This window comes from Lepisma saccharinum, chromosome 29 (assembly GCF_977018435.1).
Source record: "Lepisma saccharinum chromosome 29, izLepSacc3.1, whole genome shotgun sequence".
NCBI lineage: Eukaryota > Metazoa > Arthropoda > Insecta > Zygentoma > Lepismatidae > Lepisma > Lepisma saccharinum.
The window spans coordinates 10,663,735-10,689,272 of record NC_139257.1 but is presented as its reverse complement, the minus strand read 5'-3'; the positions used below and the strand labels follow the sequence as shown (position 1 = coordinate 10,689,272).

At 36.6% G+C, this 25,538-nt stretch overlaps 2 protein-coding genes across 2 annotated transcripts in view; both read left to right on the top strand.

The window, feature by feature from the left end:
• The window catches only part of LOC145981385 (uncharacterized), a 446,659-nt gene extending 444,898 nt beyond the window's left edge, over positions 1 to 1,761 (top strand). The window contains exon 6 of the mRNA XM_083114623.1: positions 1,261 to 1,761. Coding sequence (XP_082970749.1) covers positions 1,261 to 1,761 — 501 coding nt within the window. The remainder of the gene's footprint in view (positions 1 to 1,260) is intronic.
• A 4-nt stretch (positions 1,762 to 1,765) lies between these two features.
• LOC145981383 (histone-lysine N-methyltransferase SETMAR-like) lies at positions 1,766 to 2,215 on the top strand. Its single transcript, XM_083114622.1, has one exon. It carries the CDS (start codon positions 1,766 to 1,768, stop codon positions 2,213 to 2,215), a length of 450 nt encoding a protein of 149 aa, XP_082970748.1.
• The last annotated feature ends 23,323 nt before the right edge of the window (positions 2,216 to 25,538 follow it).

Genomic DNA, 25,538 nt, shown 5'->3' with positions numbered 1-25,538 from the left:
TATGAAAGTTACATCAAGGATGGGTGTTGTGGTGTTTGCTTATAACTCGTATAATTTTAAAAATTCCACCACATTCTCCTCGTTATTCTAACAAGGAGTTTTGCGTCATGGTGTTCCTGACGCTCGGCTCTAGACTTCGAGCAAGGTAAATCCGGCAACGCTGTTTCCCCTAGCGGAGAACTTTGTAACTCAAGGGGGAAAGCTTCGGCTACGGGCGAAGTTTTCTCCCGAGAGAACAGTCGTTGCAGCTGAGGCATTGGTATAGTAAGGAGCTTCCTTCTCCTCCCTTGGTCACGGGCGAGGGTGATCGGATCCGCATCGACATACGAATTTGACTGTGGCATTGGACTGATGTCTGGACATGGAATAACGGGGTATAATAATTTAATTTATTTCGGTTTATGTTAAAGTTAATTGACCGGTCATTTTTTTAGTTCAGTATTGATTTTCAGGAATAGTCATTTTTGAATTATCCATTTAGTGTTTTGGAACTTAGTGCATTTTATTCCATGCCAAACGTAGTACAATTAAAAATTGGACATCTTGATTGTTGAGAATTTTCGTCGATATAGGATTCCAATCACCTAAACCATAAACATGATTTTGTATTTATTTAATGGGTGTTCATTGTTATAATTTTTAACGACATGTAGGATAAAAGGGAATTATTATTTATCCACGTGGGTTTTATTATATTGTACAGACAATTATATATATATAGGGAGAGATTTTTTGTTAAATTGTTGGGGAGATTTTTCTAATTGTCCGGGTGACAATTTGTTACAATAAATGGACACTAAAAATGAATTTTGACGTATCCAATGGTTCTTATTTTTACGTTCACTAGCTTTCCACCTTGCTTTGATATATATATGTTGAGAGCGTTTCCGTTTTCGTGGCTAGACGACCACGAACGCGGAAACCAATATTAAATCTCGACGATTAGATAATCTGGGAAGTATATGGTATGGTGGGGATTGGTGCTCGTGATCCACGTTAATTTCGGAGTCAGCGCAAGGGGGCCAATTATATCTGTGGTCATCGTTTTTGGAATGAATGGTGATTTTACCACAGTGGCAATAAATGGTGGAATAGAGCAAAAAAAAAAAGAGGAAAGGGTTGTGGGTATTTGAATATTCGTACAGATCTAGTTTTTTGACAACCAACCTTTTTGTGGCTCTATTTTTTGGCCAGTGCTGATGTGAAGTGGTCGTGGACTTACTGGTATAACAAAACCTATTTCATAGTTTTTTTGTTTAGCTTCCAAAATGTATACCACTATACTCAAAGGACGCGACCACGTCACAGTGTCAGCAGTTGATCAGCAACGCTCGGACGACCTGTCAGTGTGCGGACCAACGTGGAACGTGCCGTCATCGAGCAGCTCCTGGAGGAAGACAGACAATGGACACTTCTGGAGTTAGAGAGGGTAAGTGGCCTCGAGAAATGCACCATCCACAGGATATTGCGGACAGAGCTGCAACTGCGCAAAATCGCATCGCGGTGGGTACCACACTGATGGAAATTCAACTGTGGATGCGATATGCAACATGCTCCGACCACCTAGCACGCTTGCAACAGGACGGCGACCACTTCCTGTCAAGAATAATCGCCATCGATGAATTTTGGGCTAGGGCATACGAACCGGAACTCAAACGTCAGCCCGCGGAAGGGCCACATGCCCGATCACCAAGGCAGAATAAGTTCCGTCAGAATCCTTCCCCCGTGAAATTGATGGTGATCGCGTCACGTCGCGTTTGACGTCATGAGTGTCATTGTGTGCCACTTCCTTCCACATGGCAGAACAGTGACAGCAGAGTACTACAGGAACTTCCTCGTGCGACAGGTACGACGTGGCGTTCGGGAGAAACGTCCGGACCTTCTGGACAGTGCAATCATCCTGCACGACAACGCTAGACCCGATAAAGCAGAGTGTGTATGGCGGCAACTGCAACGCTGGGGATGGGAAGAATTGGAGCACCCGCCGTACTCTCCTGACATTTCGCCCTGTGACTTTCATCTCATAAGCAAGGTTAAGGAACCACTATGTGGAAGGCGGTTTGCGACACGAGAGGACATTACCAATGCTGTGCAACAACAGATGACCCGATTCACTCATGGTGCGGCCAATGGTGACGCAGATGGTATTCCGAGTCTCAAACATCGTTGGCAGCGTGTGGTGCACATGGCAGGTGACTACTTTGAGGGCCTTTAGATCCAGTTTTGTTCTGTCAACTGTAGAACAGGTATGTAATTGTTTTGCACGAACAAACCAGTATTGTCCTGTACACTATCGTAATAAATATGTGAGGCACAATGTTCGCTTGTTTTAACTGTCCCCACATGTAGTTCCCCCCTCGTCCTTTCATCTGTATATGTCGCATTTTCCAACCGGGTTGGTATCTGCAAGAAAAAAATAGTTGCAATGACTTTTTGTTTTTCTATTTTGTTTGTTTGTTTTTGCAAATTTTCTCAAATAACTCCCATCTTGAACTACAAAAGCCCAAAAGTTTGATCCCCTTAAAGAATGAAATAATTATATATATACAAATGAGGTCCAGATATGATTAGAAATAAGCCACTAATAACATAGAAATATATCCACATCCTTGTGCCAATAAGTCAACAATGCTTCAGAGGAGATCCACTCTGCAAATATAGCAAATAACCCATGGTAATAAATATGCATAAAAGGTATGTAAGACAAGATTAAAAGCAATATCATATAGTTGATCTGAATAAATATTAGGAGAATTATCTCAATATATAAATAATGATGAATTATAGTACACTGATGAATGACTAGCAATAATAAGAGGCTTTATGAGCCTATATATATATATATATTTCAATGAGGAACACCTATATAGCACCACACAATTTCAATATATCACTGAAAAAAATGTTAAAGAAGGTGTCCTGCTTTTGACAAAGTTTCTGCACTAATGAATATTACTCAAGATTATAAAATCCAATTAATTGCATGGTGTTGGAATACATTCCACCCAAAATAACATATGATTCAACATAATACAAGTTCATCGTGACAGAAAATCCTCATGTAAAAGTTCATACGTAATTATAATCATCTTCTAGGAAAACATATGCTTCCTGCACAAGGTAAACAAAGTAGAGAAACTCTCGACAAAAATTTTCCAGAGAAGAAAAGTAATGCTTACTCCTCTCACAGGGAACATCCAGGAAAGTTCATCCATTACAAGTCAAGAGACGTATAGAATCCAATCCAGAGGAATCCTTCACCTATTCCATCTTCTAGAACAAGGGAATTGCTTTTTATAACAATTGTTGTACCTCAATATATTTCATCAAGTAAAGTATCATCACAAGAGGCGTTTTTAGACAGTACACTAAGGTCACGATACGGCCTATTTTCTTTGATTTGCATCACAATATGGGCATTACGTATCGTAGTTTCTTCTTCGTCAGAAGACACAATATCTGCAAAACATACTAATCCCAAGTATCAGTATTAGAATCCTCATCCATCAGGCGTCCAAAAGATGCAAAGGTGAACATCGTGTAGAAGAAAATTAAATCCAATTCGATCTTGTGCAGTGGAAGAACGAAGATCTCCAGGTAAACGAAGGTGACGTATGACTGCAGGCAAAAAGGCAGAATCTGATAGGAGGGCACTTCGATGAAGATGTCGATATGTTCAATAAATGTAGTAGGTCATCACGGTACAGTTCTCCACGAAATAATAATATGAAAGTAAATACAAACCAAAAATTACTAATAAGAAGAGAAAAGAAGGAAAAATAAGAATTATAGAAAAGAAGAAGAAGAATACCATATGATTAACATATACACATGTAATATGCTACCAGTAGGTGATACTATACGTCGAATACATAAGCTCATTAGTTGTTTGCATTATAATTAGATTGTCTGAGATCATTATTCATACTGTGATTAAATCTGCCCCCAGACCTTAAAGTGGCCGGTAATTTGACACGGCAGGTAGCCTTAACATGGCCCCATTTTAAACATCTATGGCACTGCTTATTAAGTCTAGAAACACTAGAAGTAGTTATATTGCCTGTAACCTGATTTAAAGGTGTCGCCATCAACCTATGATTTTCATAATCCATCCTTTCATCATTTACAGGAGCGCGTGAAATATTCCGCTCCAATGGGGAAATTTCTTGACTGGAGTCAAGAAGATTAAATAAGCAAACCCCAAGATCAATGTTATCTTCTGAAACTGTATCATCTAGATCATTTAAGATATTAATATCTGTCATGTCCCGAACATGGTAAGGTTTAAGATGCATAACATGCATCTTACGAAGATGACATTCAGTTTCCAGGTCAACCAGAAGAGTGGTAACAGGGCCCACTAACTTCAATATTTTTGCAGGTTCCGCCTAACGTTCCATTAGTTTTGCAGCGACATGGTTCAAAGCGTTACTTTTTGGAAAAACCTTATAGAGTACTAGATTCCCAGCCTTTAATTTGACTGCTTGGCGATGCAGATCATATTGAGTCTGACGTTTATTCCATGCTTTAACAACATTCTGAAAAACCTCGCCCCAGAGAGCAGCACGATCCTGAGTAGGAATGGCACCCAAGTCCTGTTCAACCTGTAATTCCCCCCAAAAAACCAAGGGACCCTGAAGGTCTCTACCAAACAGAATCTTTGCGGGGGACGATTTGGTAGCCTCATGATACACATTATTGAAGGCGAAGGCAATTTGTTGTAAAGTAATATCCCATTTACGGTGGTCATTTGAATGGTAAAATATTAAAGCTGATTTTAAATTGCGAATAAAGCGTTCAGCTAAAGAGGGATTAGGATAATGTACACTAGTGTAAATATGTCTGACAGATTTCAAAAAGGAATGTAATAAAAATAGCTGAACGAAAATATGATGCGTTATGTGATACCAACTCACATGAACTTCCAAAAGAAAGGAACAAGGAACGCAGTTTCTCAACTATTTGGGAGGAAGTGGCTGCTCGAAGGGGAAACAAGGAGGTTTCTGTATATGAAAATGGAAGAATGTATTTCTAACGTGAACGGGGATTCCCTGGATTGCTCCCTGCCTGTGAAAATTTGGCCTGCAGGGACGCTACAAGGCAGCGTGGCTCGCGGTGTTCGAGGTGGTATATCTTTGTTTGCGATTCGTGTTGTGTGCAGCGCTTACATTTGTGCAAGAAAATGCCTGATTGGACTGAACAGCAAGATTTAATTGAGTTCCTGCTCTCAAATTCATTTTCGCAGTGTTCTTTTGAAAACAAGTGTCTTATAAAAGAGAGGAGACCAAAGCAGAAGCTTTACAGGAGCAAGACGGGCAGAAGGTAAGAAAATTTTGCACCCAGTGGTACTCAAAGTACAAGTAGCTAACGGGGTACAATGAACGAATGTACTGCTTCGTGTGTATTTTATTTGGTGGCGAAGATCAGTGGGCAAAGAAAGGTATAGTGACACTGAAGAATTATACTCGTAAAGATACGAAACATCAGGCTTCTGAAAAGCACATCAGAAATAGTGAAAGTTTTCATTTCTTAAGCAACACACCGAGAACTGAATGTGCTTTATCTGAAGGTGTTCGTCTACAAATATTAAAACACAATGAAAAGGTGTCAACAAACAGAAAAATTGTTGGTCGTTTGGTTCAAGTGGTGTGCTTTCTCGGTAAGCAAGAGCTCGTGTTCAGGGGGCATTTCGCGGGCGACGAGTCGGTCAACAAGGGGAATTACCTCGAACTTCTGAACCTGCTTTCTCAAGAGGAACAGCTGATGAGAGAGCATCTTGACTCCGATTCAGTTTTCAAGGGAACCAGCAGTGACATCCAAAATGATTTAATTGAGTGTGTGACATTCGTTCTAAACGAAAGAATAAAATCAGAGCAGTCTCAAGCAGAATTTATTTCTGTACAAGTAGACGAAACAACCGATGTATCTATGTATCTTGTAGAGCACAGCTGAGCGTTATTCTGCGGTATTGCCTGGGAGACGCAGTGCAGGAAAGATTTATAGGATTCCATGACGTCTCGCGAGACCAAACGGCCAGAGGAATATCAACTGTTGTTTTGGAGGTTTTAAATGAGTGGGATGTGAAAGAAAAGCTAGTGTGTCAAACGTATGATGGGGCGTCAGTGATGGCCGGGGCTGGAGGAGGGGTTCAGCATTTTGTTAGACAAGAATGTCCTCACGGTCTGTTTATTCATTGTTACGCCCATCAACTAAATTTAGTGTTATTGCACGGCTCAAAAACAATTAAACGGATTAAACTTTTCGTTTCCGATCTGACAGCTTTTCATTCATTTTTCAGCAGATCGACCAAGAGGTCTGCTTTATTAAGAGAGCAGGGTTTCCAACTTCCACACCCAAGCCCAACACACTGGAACTATCATTCACGTGCAGTACAAACTATAACAACACATACGACAGAATTGAAGCGTGCTGTTAATCACATACGTGAGACAGACGACCAAAACTGGGATCCAGAGACTGTTAATTGTGCAACTGGTTTGCTTTCACGCCTCAATTCCCCTGAATTTTTATTTCTACTTTGTTTGTACGGCAAGATATTTGTTTTCACAGACAATCTTTTCAATGTTTGCAACAGAAATGCACTGCCGATGTCATGCTATGCAATACAGAAATGACATTAACCATCTCTGCCTTGAAAGAAATGCGCTCAGAGAAAACCGTTAATGAATGTTTCGATGGAAGTGCTAAATTGGGTTAACTAAATTTCACAGAAAGAGAAAAATATACTTAGAAAGTTTTGGCATATGAAGTTTTGGATTTGATTATAGTTCAAATGGAAACACGTTTTGGAGACCTGTCATCATTAGAATTTGTTGAGTTGATTAATGACACAACATTTCCTGGCTTCAAAGAAAAATTTCCGTTGGACAAGTATTCAAAGTTACATCAACAGTACCCTTTTTTCAACAAAGATATGCTCAGCAGAGAATTAATGGTGATATATGCAACTTTAGAAAAACACCTTGCACCTTCAGATATATTGCATTACATTACATCCAATGGTCTGCAACAAGTTTATCCGGAAACACTGCGTCTTTTGCAATTGCGTCTGTGCATTCCTGTCACCACAGCATCGAGTGAATGCAGCATGAGTGCACCGAAAAGAATTAAAACATTTCTGCGAAATTCAATGACCAACGTCAGGCTTAGCTCTTTGGCATCCCTAGCGATAGAGAAGAAACTACTAGGAAACCTCTCCTTTGATCCAGCCTTCCGGGAAAGGGTTATTGATGTGTTCGCAGAGAAGAACAGACGGATGGATCTAATATACAGGAGATGTAATCATCGGTAAGTAGGACCCACTTTTGTTCGTTCATGTTTCTTTCTTATAACACTTTAGTGATGTGATATTTCATTCCTAAAATGTTTTCAACTCTATTATTAAAACTTTCCTTTGCAAGTAACAGAGCATGGCAGCAAAATTTGAAAAAAAAAAATTAAGAAGTAGTTGAAATAGAATAAAAACTTTATTTAATACGTTAACATTGTCGTCGAGTAGATATTGCAGGATGACCTTTTTTTTTGCAACCGACACAAGCGAAGAGGGAGGCAATTTCCTTTACCCTGAAGAGATAACAAGAGAAGAGGGCGTTGAGAATACAATGCAAGGGAAGACATTTTTGCATTTGGGACAAACAATGTAATAGGGTTATTCGCTTGGGCCATGTTCCCTTCAGGTCTGGCAGAACAGGCCAGTGTTGTCACATCGGATTGGCAGAAAACAACTAAATCGTGTCTAGAAATGGGGGATACTATTTCTTTCAAGCAACAACATGTATTATAACCTGTTAATGTAATATATAATAACCTGGCATGTTGCGATCATAGTATGGCCCCAAACATGGATCCTCTGTTCTATTATCACATAAAGGTGTCCCAGAACAAATCACAATGCGATGTTTTGTATTCAATTCACACTGAATGAGAGTAGTTATCTAATGACCTTTTGTTTTGAAAGCTTCCACCCCGTAGTGGTCATTATAACACGAAAGGAAGCCAGGAGTCGTAGGATCGAGTCCTCATTGTGATCCAAATCATGCCAATATTTCTCGATTCTCTTTAATCCTTTGTCCATACATCCTCATCGTCACGATTGCATTAACCTAGAGTAGAACAAATGAGACGAAAATAACCATAATATAGATTGTTTACTTGCACATACAGGTGTCAGAAATGCATTTATCTTCAACGCCAAGGCTGCATTTAACCACAACCATTCCTTACGTTATGCCAAACACACAACAATAGAGCATTTTTTCGGTCGGAGGAAATCTTGCTCAAAAAACTAAGTTGGCAGCAGTAGTACGTTCCCTGGAAGTGTGAAATTCTGTCGTCTGCCTATGGCACAAACATCATACTGACCTGAGAACTGTGGGGTTCTTCTTCTTTCCCTTTTCACCTCAATTGCAAAATAAACAGATATTTAGGAAAAAGTGGTGAAGAATTAACAACAGGGCTCGACCACTATTTGTTGGGTTTCACGATGTTTCATGATTGGTAATTCTTTCTAGTGATGTGTAGATAAATCACTTAGAGGATTGTATATATATATATATATAAAAAAAAATTAGATCGACGGCATCTGGTGGGCGGGTGGAGATGATAACGTCTTTATAAAAGAAATAACAGACATATTTGTTTTACTGATGGCCCGTAACAGTTTTCAAAAACTTATGTCACACCACTGGTAAGTAATGAGGCGGTTTTTGAAAGATTGAATTACTCTCCATGACATACCCCCCTTCTTTTACAGATGCAATCAACTAATATCGTACTTCTGTGCCTACGCTGCTAGCAACTCTACGCTTCGCCACTGTGCGTCTGCTATATGGTTTCCTTCTATGGATGTATGCCCAGGAGTCCAGACAAAAGAAAAATTGTAATCTGAGTTGGTAAGTTTGTGATACAAAATTTTATGTCAACAATGTACCAGTCTACAGAGTAATCAGCTGTTTTGACCCCAGGGAGTGTAAGACTGACACTGAATCATTGGCGATCACTACCCTCTTGACGTTTTTCTCCTGTATATACAACAATGCTTGACGAATAGCAAACGCTTCCACCGTGAATATTGAAAATTCTGCTGTTAATGGGTAGATTTTGTATTTCATTAGATTATTGCAATATATTACAACTCCAGTGTTACCAGCTGCGGACTTTGATGCGTCTGTGTATATATATAAAAATCTTCATGCACTACAGAGTGTACATATTCCATGAATATGTTATTCACAATACTTGGCATTGACGTTCGTGTATCTTTATCTGGATATGGAGGAAAGTGAACGGAAAATATTGTTGCTAATTGAAAATAGTCTGTCGTAAAGCACGGAGACGTTGAAAATCTAATAACTTTCGGTATGAAATCCTTAATCGACTTGTATGATGTGAATAAGATTGGAAGATTTAATTTATATTTAGCTGTATGGGTTGATGACATTAAGGTTTGTAATAGTGATAATTTTGGTATTATGGGACTGGATATGGAAAACATCTCTTTCATTAAGAATTTTCTCGCAAGATATTGTACCTGTAGATGAAATGGTGGTTCTCCTACTTCAACAAACTTCGCTTGTTTCGGTGTTCCTCTCCGTAGACCAAAGATTCTACATAAACTATGATATTGTATTGAAGATATTTTCCCAAATGCCCAATTCGCGATTAAAATTAACCGATATGCCATCTGGCGGGATTTTCAGGTAGTACTCTAAGTAGGATACGTTGTGTTGAAGTCGTTTAAAGCATGGGGAATATGCGAGAGAGTAAGGTCTACTGTTCAGGTTTTTTTTCTCTAAATCGTTTTATGGGTCAGAACAAATTAAAAGTTTTCATGTGTTTCCACCCCGTGGAATCAACAAAATGAAATTTGTTAATAAATCAGGGAAAACGTAATTGACAGAACATTGGTATAGGGGATATAACACTGTAATTCGGCAAATAAAATTACGAAATTAAAATTGCTTACTTTATTTTTCGAGAGATAAATATATATTACCATGAAAGTAAAGTTTTAAATTGTACTTATAAATAAAGCTTTTTTTTTCCGAAAAATCATGAAACGTCTTACTCAATGCGTCCATGTATTACAGGTATTACCATAGGTATTACGTATGTGTGAAATTTGGAACAGGTGCAAGTCGATCAAGAGAGAAGATGAAAATAGTTTGAGAATGAATTAATGTCAAATGTAACCAGAAAAAAAAGTGGACATGCTAATGTTACTGTTTCATTCAGTACGATGTCCTTTTTTAGTGAGTATAGCCTGGTCATGAAATCGTGAATATTATTATTGAACCAGCCTCTCTTTCGAGAAAGAACTGCAACGATATGTTCGCAATTTTCTCCTGTCCCAGCTTTTCAAGTACAGGTCAATTCCAATTCCTTTATTTTCAAACAATTTCCGAGAACCCCAGTTACAACATGACATGCAGATGATACAGCACTGCTTTGGACAACCATTGCGTATACGTAGTTTCGTCTGCATTTTCCGTGTTATTTTTGCCTATCATAATTAAATAGTTTGTTTTCAGTACAGCTTCACGTTTGTTAGAGTACCTGGAATTCACATCGCATTCGCAATATTTAAAAATAATGCGTAATTTAAACGTTTTCTATCATACCAGTCATGACAAGACGCTGCTATTTGGTACTACTGCTAAATGTAAACAAAGATTTATCCTACTTAGAGCGGCCATATTGGAAGCGACACTAGCGCTCAGGTGGTAATTTTAATCGCGAATTTAGATTATTGTTAATCAAGAAAGAACCATATTCTAATCTTGAATTTAGCATTTGCTTGTGAACAATGTGGAGTAGTCCTGGATCTGCTCCCCACTTTTTCTTGACTGTGAGACATTTTATAATGTTAAACGCCTTAAGCGCCTATTCTTCCATGAGTTCTACTTGGGCTTTCCATTTCAATTTATCATCCAACATAATGCCAAGAAATTTGTGGCTCCTAGTTTGTTTTATGTGTGATCCATTAATGTCTAACACAACTGGAGTTTGTAATATTCTTCTATGGAACACAATTACGAATGATTTTTCTACGTTAATGTTTATGCTATTGTTATCACAAGATACGCATAATTTGTTTAAAGCCAGTTGTGTTTTCTCAATACCATCAGATAGATTCTTGCTGCTTTTGTATATAACAATATCATCTGCATATTGCAATAATCTAGCATAGTTCAATACTTGTTACCAAGATCATAAGTATACAAATTAAATAATGTTGGAGTTAACATGGCACCTTGCGGAAGCCCTTGACTAGTTGTGCGAGCATTCGAAAGTTGATGACCATAACGAATATAAATTATTCTCTGTAGTAATAATCCAAGTATACTTTTAATAAATTGCTTAGGAGGATTGAGATTTTTTAGTTTTTTAACAAGCAAATCTATAAGGACTGCGTCATATGCACTAGAAAGACCCAGGAAAAAAAACAACAACTATACAAAATTCGCTACGAACAATTGACAACCATATGTCTAAAGTAAGTGTAGTCAAAACATATATTGTCCCCATTCCTCTTCTGAATGCCACTTGATATTTTGGTAATATATCGTTATATTCAATCCACCCAGTAATTCCATTAAGTATAAGATGTTCATAAATTTTTGATGGGCTTGACGCTAGTGCTATTGACCGATAATTTTTAGAAAATCCTGGGTTAAGGATTGGAATTATAACATTTTCCTTCCATTGAAGGGGAACTTGTCCACTATTCCATATCACGTTATAAAGTTCTAATAACTTATCCATCCCCAGTTGCGGTAAGTTTTGTATACATTCATATGATACGCCAGTAGAGGTTGAACCCGCCAAGGACAATTAGTGCACGGGTGTTAATTAATTTGCATATAATTAAGAACTAATTTGCATAATTTGAATAAATTTGCATATCATTAGAATAATTTATATTTATGTATCTGCACATCATTAAGAACTAATTTGCATAATTTGAATAAATTTGCATATTATCAATAATTAATTTGAATAAATTTTCATATCATTAGAATACTTTACATTTATGTATCTCCATATTAATAACTTTTATGAATGTTAATTATTTATTTTACGAAAAATATGTAAATAGAAGGTAATTAATGGAACTAAACGCTATGCATATGGTTTTATGTTAATTACTGTAAAGTATGTAATGTATGAAACGATAATAATTAATGTTTATAATATTGAAAATAAGATTTTACGGTTTATGAACCGCTATGAAGAGTGGTAAAAAGTGTAAGTCCAATTACGATTTAGGATGGTCCCGGTACTCGAATCAACAATATGTAACGGTAATAATTATAGTGTACTATATAATAATGTTAATATATAATGAAATACGGTGGTCCGACACGCTAGACAGACTGTCTCCGAACCTGAACTCCGAGCAGGTAGACAAGAAATTAATTTGGGGTGTGTGCGGTCAAAGTCAAATGACGTCAGAACGCCAGAACAAAGAGAGTACCCGATTTACCAATCAGAACCGGTTTTTCCAAGGTCAACTAGATCGCAAGAATAAGAGAAAGGTATGCAACGCCGTAGGGCAGGGGAGGGATTGAACCAGACACCAAAGGATGTCTGGGACTGCGCTGTCAAGGTCAAATCCCTGAAGCTATGCGTCGCTTGTAGAACCGGTTTCCGCCGCCAATTAATATTCCACTCAGGGTTGCTCCAAGGCACAGGATGCTGTAGCTCTGGTTTTAGGGTACGAACAGAGTTCGTTCACGGCTGCAGATTTTCAAGATGGACACTATCAGCTGTTGCAGAGGAAGGTTTTGAGGAAAGAAGAATTGCAAGCCCACTTCGTTTCAGTCGTATTTCGAGAAAGTACGTTATGTTAGTATGTTATTAATATTATTGTGTATGAACATTAAGGGCAATTGAAACAAATCTGGGGGAGAGTGAAATACGTATGTATTGTGAATTGTTGGTATGATGTACCTAAAGAATTGAATACTTCGTGCCATTTTCCTTTTTATTGTTGATTACATTGTTTCACGTACTTTGTAAGAATTAGAGTTAATATTTTTGCAACATTCCTTAAGCTTGGCAATCGCGAAATAAAAACTACTGCAAAATATGTTCTGATACACATGGGAAATGTATGCCAACATTCCACCCACGTCACATAAAAATGTAAAGTAACAATCCCGCACATAATAAGAACAATTAATTTTCTGCAACATATTGTCCTGTTGCAACCAGTGAATGAAATTACGGTACTATAAAATACTTCAATTAGGCACAACTACCATATGTTATAAATAAAGTGGAAAATGGTACGCATGATTTATACAGTACGTTAACTGATGATAGAAAGATTTTAAAGGAAATTCCCAAACTATGTTTTAAGTTGTATTAATTGCAGGTCGAGTGTACTAAATTAAGTACTCCCACGAATTTCCAGGAAAAATTCCCCATGAAAAGATTAACTGTTGACTAGCTATATCAGAATTTTGGGGGCACAGAAACGTATGTTTACAGAGTTACGGACATTAGAATGTATTCCAAAACTATTTTTTTTATCACGACGGGAATGTAAAATTATCTTTTTTTATTGTAATCACAAAATCTAGCCTAACAGCCTAAGCACCAGTAAAAGTGAATGTACTCCATTCGGTTACCCAGACACTGGTGAGAGAAAAACTTTCTTTGTGATAAAAATGTATTTAGTAATGTATATGTGTGTGCGTGTGTGTGCATGGGAGGGGGGTATTTGGTATACTGTATTCATAACCATCAATTTAGTGGGGAAAATATTTTTTCCTATATGCAGCCATCAACAGAATGCACTCAGTTTAACTACCTTATGTCATGTGATGAAACAGTGGGTAGCATGAATTCATTTTAAGCATGGAACGTTTTAAGTCAGTGGGAACTGTTTGATAGAAGTTTCCTTGTAAGAGAATTTATATTTTTTTTTCTGAAATAATTTTATAGGTGCTAGAAGCTCTTATTTTCACAACATGGAGGTACCAGCCAGATGGGTTTAGGTCATCAGCCAGTTTATAGAGCAAGTGTGCAGTGCTATGGTGGTTATTGCTCGTCACAAATGTATGAAGTTCCCAATGATACAAGCAGAGCAGATGGATGTTAAAAGGAGGTACAATAGTGTATGTTATTTTTGTTTCATTATAAGAACATCTATTGACATACATCATCTTGTGGGTTTGACTTTCTTTCCATTCTCATGTGCAAGTTTTACACAAAAATTGAATTCCTCTGGAACATTATATTTATAATTATTATTTTCAGTAAGAAACTAGCTTAAGTATGTATAAATATTGTTAAGCCTATTCTTACACGAACAGTGCAGTTAAGACAGCTTCTACAATAAAATGTAATAAAACATAAATACTGACTGGGCATGTAGGTAAGTATATTGTGCGGGTGAACATGTTGGCTTATTTTCAATATTATCCATATAGTTCTGGATTAGCAAACAAAATTGAATCACCTTTTATTTCGTATTCCTATTTGCATGGACAAAACAATAGAATTATAAATGTTAAGACAAACCAAATCAAAGGAGCTCATGGCAATAAGAGTTCCAGAGTGATTTTATGTTAATATTTTATAATTTTTTTATTGGAACACAGTAAAGGATGAATTTGTGTGGTTTTCAAAACAGTTGCTATTTACAAATAAATCAGAGTAAACAACTGAGTAATGTGTAACATCAGATGGTATTTTTCATTCAGAATATATATTTTTTTATTTTTCATTAAGTTTGTGCAGTATCTCATTACGATCAATACCTTAACTTTTAACCCTTATTATTTGTGCAAAAGTTACAGTACTTTTCCTCGTTTGCTGATAGCCGATTAAAATGAAAATATTGTGACTACTCTCGGTATCCAGGGTGGACACATGATGCCTATATATGGAGGACTTCCAACATCAGATACTTTTGCCAATATTAGAATAAGGTAGGTACAAGGAACATTTGGCTGTTAGGTATGTAAATGTTTAAAGTCTGAAATAATTATTGTTAATAATTTTTCCCATGAAGTATTTAAATTGCACTCATCGCATATATGCACTGCATTATTAAAGATGTGAAGTACTATGTTTATTACCATTACTGTATAATGAATACATGTGCAGTGTTGTTCACAATTATCTATATTCTACAATAAGTCTAGTACTCTGTTTTCCCACCTTTTTATTATTACAAAATGTGCATTATCAGTAAATTTTAAACTTAAACATTTCTGAGTTCTTCAAATGTTATCCAAACGTTTTATTCTTAGATACAAGTAGTAATAATAGTAATAATAATAAGAAGAAATCCTACCAGTACAAAGCAAGACCATGCTAGGGACAATTTTATGTGGAAAACATTTTTATTAATAGAAATATTACGTGAATGTTTCATAAAATCATATAACTATTTTTATTCCAGACAATACTTTACATGGAAGCCTTCACATAACATTCACAGTTAGCATAATCTATAATGTTTGCCTCACAATGAGCATGTGATTAAATATGATACATGCTTAATATGAATATGAATAACAAGATTGTTGAAATGAATAATAGAATTTGTAGAATGTAAAGCGAGGATGATAAATTTATCTAACCTCATTTGTTGTGGGCAAGTTTGAAAAACACCTAGGAGTCATAACACATTACTTCATTTGTTCTACATGCCATTTGCTATGGAAATAGAGCTTTTTTGAAACACTTGCATATTTTTAGAAGTCAGACATTGACATTGCGATTTGAACTAAAGTACTCAAAATTTCTATCACTGTGGCACTTTGGAGGATTGCCAAATTTAACATACAGTTTCTTCATAAGGACTGTGGGAACCCTCACCGGATATGTGCACTTTAGATGTTTTGAAGTAAAGGCATAGATTATAGAAGTGCTCATAAGTTAATACTTGAATTCCTGCTGATGCTTTAAATTTTTTTAAGTATAGTTACTTTCAATTGATATTGGGATATTTATTATCTACAGTGGAAACTCAAGACAGGCCTTTTTTATCTTTGCAGGTAACAGTGGGTACCCACAGGAACCATGGGTCATGACACCAATAGATGGTGCTGGTGAACACTCCTGAGGTGCATAGCTGTGTAATGTAATGGACCATTGGCATCCTAAAACAAAGATGGAGGTGTCTTTTAAAGGACATGGTGTTTCACTATCACCCTCCTATGGCAACAAGAATCATAGACGGGTGCTGCGCTGGAGGGATGAAAGAAAACTCAGTTTTCCCATCCACTGTCAACTCTGCATATGTGTGTGTGTGTGAATCTTCAGATGTGCTTTCATGGTATTAAGTGTGTGTTAAATTACAGTGTGAAATAGATTTTCTGTGACGTTCTTTATGAAATATAACATATCATAACGGTACACCAGAACTTTATTTCAATATAGTTAGTAGTGCCGATTCCTTACTTCTTTAATTTAATTAACATACTGTAGATTGGTGTGTATTACTCACTAAGAATTTAATTTAATTTATGGAATGCTTTAAATGGTTAACTTGTTCATTTTTACTACATGCTGAAAAGTTTTTTTGATGATTGGGTCTCAAGTAACAGAAAACTAAATATGCAGGTTGAATTTCTGCTTGAGCCAGAATTTTCAGATAATTTTTCAGTAAAATTCAACATATACTCCATGCAATCAGCCATTTCATATGGCTTAGATGCCTGTTACCTTTAAAATATTTTTCTTTTAACCCTAGAACACTACTGTACGTAAAATTTACATATGCTTCATGCTCAATTCCCTCCCCTACCTCCCTCATCGCACCCACCTACCCTTCCGTCTATGGTATTCCTCGGGCATTCTGTCAGGCGAGTGGTAGCAGTGTGGTAAGGAGGGCGGAAGCAGCGAACGTCTTTAGTTTGTGCATTATGTGGGACTCTGTACGTCAATAATATGTAGCGATAGTAACAAGAAAAATCTTGCACGAATTTTGACGTGCATGTAGTAATAACGCCATTTGTATTCACGTAAGATTTGCGTGAATGTTTCTATAATATCTCATTTTTCTATAACATGATCAACATCGCAGTGATCAATGGATACATTATTCACACTCACAACTTCTACAACAATCAGGGCAACTCAGAAAAGAGACCATTCTCACGAATTCAGTTCATGTTTCACCTCCATGAGAACTTGACCAAGATCTGGCAGGAGCAAAGGCTAATAAATCCGAGACTGTCACAGAAGTTAAGAAAGCCAATTTTGAAGGTACTGGGGAAGGAAGAGACAAGTACAGTAGCAGCCACATCACAAGGGAACAGAAAGTATTGCAGTTTCTGCAACTACAAGAAAAGGAAGATGACAACGACCTACTTCTCCTGTGGGAAGCCAATTTGTGGAACACTACTGTACGTAAAATTTACGTATGCTTTGCGCTCAAATCCCTCCCCTACCTTCCACCTTGCACCAACTCACCCCTCTGCCTAGCAGTGCCTCAAGTTGTCTTTCGGACATAAGGCAGCACTGTGGTAAGGAGGGTGCAAGCATTGATCGTCTTGATTTGGTTTGTTATGTTGTACACTGTACGTAAATTTTACGTAGTTCTGTAAAACAAAAAAATATCTTTCACGTAAGTAGTATAGTTGATGCTATAACAAGCACCACTTATAAGTGTAGGAAAGAAGAGGTTATTTGATTGAACATACGATTTGCCTATACTTAAAACAATGCCAAGAGGGGCCTATACCCCAATTCTTCAAGTGTGATATGCCCTGATTTTTTAAGAATTTTGAATTCTAGTGTAGAATAGAAGAAGCCCCTCAGACAGATTTGCCTATACTTAAGACTATGCCAAGTTCCCATATGATCTTATTGTTTATAGTGTGTTTTTCTGTTAAAATCCCAGGAGACCCAGTAGAGTGTGGTGCATAGCCCTATGGTTTTTATTGCCTTGTAATCAGGAGGCTCGGGTTTGAATCCTGGTAAAATGTGAGGCCTCCCCTGATGGCAAAGTGTTAATATTGTTGCCTTGTAAACAAGAGGCTCGGGTTTGAGTCCTGATAAAATGTATAAGATTGAAATACATGTGGCAAAATAATATCTCCACACGTGAGATTTTGAGAATAATTATTGCTAGTTGATAGCTCCCAGATCTGAAACCTGGTAAAAAGTGTTGTTCAACAGCATAAAAAAGCAAAATTATTTTATATTGGGAATCACCAGAGCCTAGTTATTGTTTTGGCATAGTTCTGTTTTTTTGGACCAAGAAATTTTATATAAATAAACAACAAAAATGCCAAAACAAAAATATTGCAATCAGTGTAATAAAAATATGTCTAGTTCTAATTGGTCTAGGCACCGGCATATTTGCGACCGTAAGAAATGCAGAAAGGCCACAAAAATGTGTCCAAGATGTCATAAAATATTAAGCAAGGCATATTACAAATGGCACAAGTGTAATTCTTATGTACAGTCATCAACATTGCCCCCACAACCATCTACATCTGGTCTGAAAAGGAAGCATGAAACACCTGTTAATGCTGGACCTGCAAAGCAGCCACGCTATGCACCACCTATCCATAGCAGTTTTAATGGCCAATTAAGAGATTATCGGTTTGTATCAGAGCCAAGATGTGGTATTGAGAATTTTTTGAACAGTGTAAATCCTGATGTGCAGGCAATTCTAAATGCACAAAATGGCTCTTATAAGCTGTCCCTCAAATTGTTTACACAATATAAGAAACCAAATGGCACAAAATTTACACAGCCCCACATAACAGAAACTGTACCTGTATATTCAAATGCAAATTCAGACAAAATAATAAGCAGTTTGATAGATCAATTGAATATTAAACACTCTGAATTTGCAGCAAAAGAGTCTGGATGGAGCCTATGCGGATCTCCACACAAGTTATATGTTAATATTTCTGAATTCAGCCCATTACAAGGATCTATATATTTGCCATTACCTGCCAATATTAAAAACAAAAAAGCCGTGGTTAATATTGAAAATAATGATGATAAATGCTTTTTGTGGTGTATTTTAGCTGCTTTGTTTCCAGTTTCAAGAAATCCTCAGAGAATAAGTTATTACAAACAACATGAACATGATTTTGATGAAGCAATGGAGGGTTTAGAATATCCAATGTCTGTTCAGAATATTGATAAATTTGAAAAAAAGGCCAGGGATATTAATGGCAAACAATTGTCTATTAATGTATTTATTTGTTCCACTGGCCGTGGCAATTGCTTGATAGCACCTCTCAGAATCAGTATATTTGATGATGATTCGGCTGTTCAGATTGATCTGCTTTTAATTGAAGGGGATGGTACATATCATTACACTCTGATACATAATCTTGAAGCTTTAATCAGAATACAACTAGACAAATCTAATAGAATATTTAAGTTGTGCAGAAGATGTATAACTGTATTTGATGGTCAAAAAATGGTGAATGGGGTTCGTGAAAAAAATGCAGAAATTGCCAAAAACAAGTTAATTGAGCATCTGAAATACTGTGGCAACTATAAACCTGTTCATATGGTGATGCCAATGCCAAGTGAAAATGCAAAATTCAAAAAGTTTGAAGCCTTGTTGGAACACCCAGCATATATAGTCTGTGATTTTGAATCAAATCTCAAACCTCTTACATTCTGTAGCCCAGACCCTGAGGAATCTTCAATTACACCATACCAGTTACATGAACCTTCCAGCTTTTATTATGTGATTGTACAGGATGGTGTTGTTAGTAAAAAAGATTCATACATGGGAGCAGATGCCATCAAAAAATTTGCACATAGAATAGAAAATGAGTGCCATGACATAGCATCTAACATCTTATTAAAATCAAAACCCATGTTGCCTTTAACAGAGAAACAGATTGAAGATTTCAACAATGCAGAAAAATGCCCGTTATGTGATTCTGAATTTTCAGATACAAAAATCAAGGTGAAACACCATTCTCATACAGATGGTAAATTCAAAATGGCCCTGTGTAATAGCTGTAATATTAAGATCCAGAAACCAAAATTTATCCCTATATTTTGCCATGGAGCATCCAATTATGATTTTCATCATCTGATCAGATATGAGGGGTTTGACAAGCAGAATTTAAATATTTTAGCAGAAAATGATGAGAAATATATTGCCATTAGCAAAATAATTAAAGTTAATGGTGTTCCTATTCACTTAAGATTTCTTGATTCCTACAGAATTTTATCTGCTAGCCTGGCTACACTGGCCACTCAATTATCTGATGATCAATTCAAAATCACATGTGCCATGTTTCCAAATCAGGACCTGAAATTAATTAGGTGGAAGGGTGTATATCCATATGATTATGTTACAGATTTTTCTAAATTTGATTAGTGTGCTCTGCCACCAAAACAACAGTTTTACAGCAAAATCAGAGGATCTGGAATCACTGATGATGATTATCACCATGCCCAATTGATGTGGAACAATTTAAAATGCCAGACATTTGGTGATTATCACATGGCATATTTAAAACTTGATGTGACCCTCTTAGCTGATATATTGCAGGCATTCAGAAAATCTTCCATGAAAAATTATGAACTGGATCCAATGTATTTTTACAGTGCTCCGGGCCTAGCATGGTCTGCAATGTTTTTAAACACTAACATACAATTGGATCTTATCCAAGATCAAGATATGTACTTGTTTATGGAGCAATGTATAAGAGGAGGCATGGTGCAATGCTCTGAGATATGCCAGAGCAAATAACAAATATATTCCTGATTATGATCCTGCACGGCCATCAAATTATGTATTGTATGTGGATGCAAACAGCCTCTATGGTTATGCCATGATGCAAAAACTGCCATATGCAGGGCTTGAATGGGTTGAAGATTTCAATATTGAAGATCTTAAGGATTTTGATGACAGTAACTATGGCCTCTTCTTAGAGGTTGATCTGACAATTCCTGATGATTTACACAACAAATTTTCTGATCTGCCCCCAATTCCTGAGGTTGAGTGTTCACCTGGCTCTAAACAGAAGAAATTGATGATGACACTGGAGCCAAAACAGGGTTATGTCATATATTACAAAAACCTCCAGTTCCTGATGCATCATGGTGTTCAAGTGACCAAAATTGGCAAAGTTTTGAGGTTCAGGCACTTAAAATGGTTGAAATCATATATTGATACAAACACAGAGCTTCGAACATCTGCAAAAAGCCAATTTGATAAAGCCTTGTTTAAATTGATGGTCAATTCTGTGTATGGCAAAACTATTGAAAATGTCAGAAAACATACCGATGTTAAAATAATTACTGACCCCAGCCTGAGCAAAAAATTGGTTGCAAAGCCTAATTTCAATTATAGAAGAATTTATGATGAAAATATGGCACTTTTCAACATGAAAAAAACAAAAATTAAGTTTGAAAAACCTATTTATGTAGGGGCTGTGATATTGGAATTGGCCAAATTACACATGTTAAAATTGTATTATGATGTGCTGAAACCTTTTTATGGTGATAGTGTAAAACTGATAGTTTTGTTCTTGATATTAAAACAGAAGATGTTTATAAAGATATGTCACAGCCTGAATTGCTTGAATATTTTGATACCAGTGAACATACAAAGATTCAACCCCACAACAAAAAGGTGCCTGGCAAGTTAAAAGATGAGACACTTGGTGATGTTATTGTGGCATTTGCTGGGTTAAGGGCCAAGATGTACAGTTTTGAAACATGTAGTGGTGTTGCTGCCAAAAAGGCCAAGGGCATTGGCAGAGTAACTGTTGAAAAAGAGCTTGAATTTGAAGATTATAAAAATTGCCTCAAATCATGTAGCACAATCAGAACATCAGAAAATAGAATTCAGAGTGAAGATCACTTATTGACTACAAATATTGTAAGAAAAGTGGCTCTGGACCCACATGATGATAAGAGATGCATTTTGTCATGTGGCACACATACTCTACCATGGGGTCATTGTGATTTGGAAAATGGCAATCAATGCCCAATGACAGAGCATGATTTGAAATAAATAAACATGCCTATGAACTTATTTGGGTTCAAAAAACGGGCTATTATGGAGCTGCCAACACCACAACCCTCTTCTGATATAATATCTAAACTAAGTGGCTTGTTAATTATTCATCTGAACAGCATACTTACAGATATTGATGATGAAACAGGTAAAACATTGTACATATTTAACAATAATTTAAATCATTACCAATTACCTGTAGGTGGGCAATTGCAATTTATTACAACCCCTGAGGGTGATGTTAAGATTTCAATAGGGAGAAATATTTACAGAATTAAGCACTCAAACATGATTTCTGGCACTGTTTATACTGTTTCTGCTGGTGACTGCTTATATATTGAGGTCCCTGGATCCTATGACAAGCTTATACCTTTTTTTATAGAATTAAGAATCAAATACTCTATAATAAATAACCAATAAATCAAAATGCCTAATGATATATTTGGCCATACAAGACATGAAGATCACAGTGATGAGATTCTTATGCTTGATGTCAGAGTCAAGAAATTAAGAAGTGATTTACAAGCTTTACAAACCACACTCAATGCCAGTCTTCAAGTAGAAATTACAAATTTGCAATCACAATGCATGGACCCTCTTCTTAAAATTGATTCAGAACTCAAATTATTGCTTCAGAAATAAACTGATTTGGCCACATTGGATAATTTTCAAAGTTTAGAAGAGGCTGTAGCAGCTCTTCAAGCCAAATTTAAGACCCAGGCTAACAACTCTGAGCAATTGAAACAACAATTAGAAGAACAGATAAATAATGTCCAGACACAGCTCCAAACAATTGTCAAAAGCATAAAATCACAAGAAGATTTTGATCTTGTGATTTCCACTCTAAAGGAACAGATTCAGTCACTGGAGATACCAAATCTGGATCCTCTGAACAATGCCATAGCCGAGGTTAAAGAAAAAATTGAGACACTTGAAAATTTTATTAACAACTTGCCATCTTCTGATGCTTTGAATGCAATAACTCGGAGTGTAGCCAATATTAAGCTGCAACTTGAAACATATGAAGATTTTGGAAAAATTCAAAGTACCATAACCCATCTTGAGGGTACAATAGCAGCAGTGCAAAGTGATTTGGCAAATGTACTAGAATCCCGCCTGCCCGGTATTGTAGATACCCTTGTTAGTGTCCAGCAACAGATCACAAAGCTTGAAAACCTCAACACTGAATCTGAGCTATCTCATTTTCATCACTTGATTGATGATATCCAAACAAAGCTTGAAATTTTACAACAATCAACACCCTCTCAGGCAGATATAGCCCTGCTCCAAAATGCTATGCAAAATGTGGCTGATGCTTCTGAATTAAACAATGTGAAATTGGCACTTGAATTTTTGCAAAATACTGTATCAAATCTTCCTACATCACAGGAACTTAAAAATATTAAGAGAGCAGTGAATCGCATATTGAAATCAGAAGATATCAGGAATATTCAGGCAGAGATCAAACATCTCACTCAGACAGTGGCCACTCTTCCAACGAATCAACATATTAATGAACTGCATGCCCTGTTTGAGGATATCAGAAGACAGGTCCATGATCTTACTGCTCAAAATTCAAAATTGGCAGTTGTTGAAAATTTGCAACAAATTGTAGCTAATATCAAGCAACAGCTAGGGACCATGGAATCCAATCAAGCAAATGCTCTGTCTGTTTTTGCCACCCAGCTACAAGAGATTGTGCAACAATACAAGAAACTTGTTGTGGACATAAAAATCAAGCCAGGCCATGATGATGTTGTTAGGACTATCAATGAGCATCTTGAATCTGTAACAAGCAGATTGCTCACAGCAGAAAAAGAAATAACAGGCATAATTGAAAATCCTAAACATACAGTAATTCTTGAATTGTACAGCATCCCCAACAAAGAATATGATTCTCCATTTACACCAGGTGGCAATATATATATGCTGTCCCCTGCACAATTTTATTACCAATTTTTTGTTGGGGGCACATTGAGACCAATCAAGATCAAATATTGGCTTCAACCACAGGCACACCACTACCCTACCTTATCAATAACAAATGCTGATAACAAAGTGAAAATCACCAGTGTAGAATTGGAGGATTTTACAGATCCCAATACATTGGAAACAGCATATGTTGAAGATGATGGCTCTCTGGAATTTAAAATACAAATAGGGCACAAATTATATTTAGAAAATCCTATAGTATCAGCTGCTGAACACCCCATAGTTGCAATATTCTTGTTTACATATTATGTCTAGACAAATTATTGTTGATGAATTACACAGACAAGCCAGACATAATTTTAAGAAACTCCCAGTAGTCACAAAGGGCATAGATGATTTATGGCAGAGCGACTTGATTGAAATGGCAAGTGGACAGCTGAAAAACTTAGACAAAATCAACAAGGGCTACAAGTATCTACTCACTGTTATAGATACATTTTCAAAATTTGCCTGGGCTGTGCCACTCAAATCCAAGACTGGAAAATATGTTACAGAAGCCATCAGAACAATCATCAATCAGAGTGGAAGATCACCGCGCTATTTGCAAACAGATAATGGCAAAGAATTTTATAATTCTGTGTTTCAACAATTTATTAAAAGCCAGGCAGTACAACATTATTCGAGTTACAGTGACCTCAAGGCCTCAATTGTAGAGAGATTCAACAAAACCCTAAAAAATCTTATGTATAAACAATTTACCCTGCAAGGTAATTATAAATGGATTAATATTCTTCCAGAACTTCTACATAAATATAACAACTCTGTCCATTCCACAATCAACATGAAACCCTCTGAAGTAACTTCATCTGATGAGCAAAAATTGATCAGTACTGTTTATTATCCTAGATACCAGCCAACAACAAGAAAGGCCAAATACAGGGTGGGTGATCAAGTAAGAATCAGCAAATATAAGCACTTATTCAAAAGAGGCTTTACAAGAAACTGGAGCACTGAATTATTTACAGTGGTTCAAGTTAAACCTGGGACCCTTAACACATATATAATAAAAGATCACCGAGGAGAAATTCTCAAAGGCAGGTTCTATGAAGAAGAGCTCAGCAAAACTAAACAGCCTGACACATATCTCATAGAAAAAATCATCCGCAGAAAAGGCAACAAGTTACTTGTCAAATGGCTAGGACTCCCAGAACACAGCTGGATCGATGCAAACAAAATAATAATATGAACACCTGGGATGTTATAAAGAGGCTGCCAGAACCTGAACAGCAGAATAAGAGAAATGGAAAATTGCTGCCTGATAATATTAGGTGTCTTATTGTTGGGCCATCTGCTTGTGGTAAAACTACACTAATGGTTGATAATTTTTTATTGGCACCCAACTGGTTAGACTGGAAAAACAGGCACTTGTATATCTTCTCTAAGAGCTTGGAACAATTAAAATATCAGCAGCTGATGAAGCTATATGATGGATTGGATATTGCCACTTTTGAACCAGATGTTAAGCCACTTCATGACTGTCTCGATAATTCTGTTGTTGTGTTTGATGACATTATACTGGATAATCAAAACAAGGTTAGAAATTTCTTTACAC

Bases quoted from the DNA above. Each gene is read 5' to 3' on its own strand.
- LOC145981383 (XM_083114622.1), top strand. From the start codon at position 1,766: ATGAGTGTCATTGTGTGCCACTTCCTTCCACATGGCAGAACAGTGACA.